Source organism: Eimeria mitis, genomic scaffold (genome assembly GCF_000499745.2).
Source record: "Eimeria mitis Houghton genomic scaffold, Emh_scaff499, whole genome shotgun sequence".
Taxonomy (NCBI): domain Eukaryota; phylum Apicomplexa; class Conoidasida; order Eucoccidiorida; family Eimeriidae; genus Eimeria; species Eimeria mitis.
Genome location: NW_013573288.1, coordinates 5670 through 6566, shown reverse-complemented (window position 1 = coordinate 6566; position 897 = coordinate 5670). Strand labels below are relative to the sequence as shown.

Below are 897 nucleotides of genomic sequence, written 5' to 3'. Positions count from 1 at the left end.
GCTGCTGCTGCTGCTGCTGCTGCTGCTGCTGTTGCTGCTGCTGCTGCTGCTGCTGCTGCTGCTGGCGTTGATGCTGCTGTGTGTGATTCTGAGGAAGAAGGGATGCTGCAGCAAGGGCTGCAGCTGCGCTTGATTTGCTGCTGCAGTTGCTGCTGCTGTTTCGTTTGCTGCTGCTGTTGCTGCTGCTGTTTCTTTTGCTGCTGCTGCTGCTGCTGTTGCTGTTGCTGCTGCTGCTGCTGCTTCTCCTTCTTTTGCTGCTGCTGCTGCAGCAGCAAGGGCGAATCAACTGGTGCTGTTTGTGGGCAGGTAGAAGGGGTGTATTCTTCAGCTGTTGCTGCTGCTGCTGCAGCAACAGCAGCAGCAGCAGCAGCAGATGCTGCTGCCCTAGCAGCCCCTGCTGCAGCAGCAGCAGCAGCAGCAGCAGCAGCATCAAATGTTTTTGTTTCTCTAACTTTGTCTCTGTTTTCTTCTCTCTCGTTTGCTGCTGACATACACCCCAACCCCAACACCCCCAGCGGCGGAGCCTCACGCAGCACCCGCGCTCTGCTGCGCCCCGGCAGCACAGCAGCAGCAGCAGCAGCAGCAGCAGCAGCAGGTGTTGCTGCTGCTGCTGCTGCTGCTGCTGTTGCTGCTGTTGCCGCTGTGCTTGCTGCTGCTCCAGGAGATGGCCTACAGACTGCAGCAGGAGCCGCATAGACGTCAGAGGATGCCTCTGGCACTGCTGCTGCTGCTGCTGCTGCTGCTGTTCCTGCTGCTGCTGCTGCTGCTGCTGCTGCTGCTGCTGCTGCAGAGGCAGCAGTAGGCCCCAGCGGAGATTGGGGAGAAGCGGGAGAGGAAGCAGCAGACCCCGATGGCGACAGCAGCAAATCAGCAGCAACAGCAGCAGCAGCAGCAGCA

General features: G+C 59.9%; 1 protein-coding gene across 1 annotated transcript in view; it reads right to left on the bottom strand.

Moving 5' to 3' along the window:
- Positions 1-897, bottom strand: part of EMH_0014320 (cyclic nucleotide-binding domain containing protein, putative) — a gene marked incomplete at both ends in the record, with an annotated part of 8866 nt that overhangs the window by 6818 nt on the left and 1151 nt on the right. Inside the window, one exon of the mRNA XM_013500067.1 lies at positions 3-897. Coding sequence (XP_013355521.1) covers positions 3-897 — 895 coding nt within the window. The remainder of the gene's footprint in view (positions 1-2) is intronic.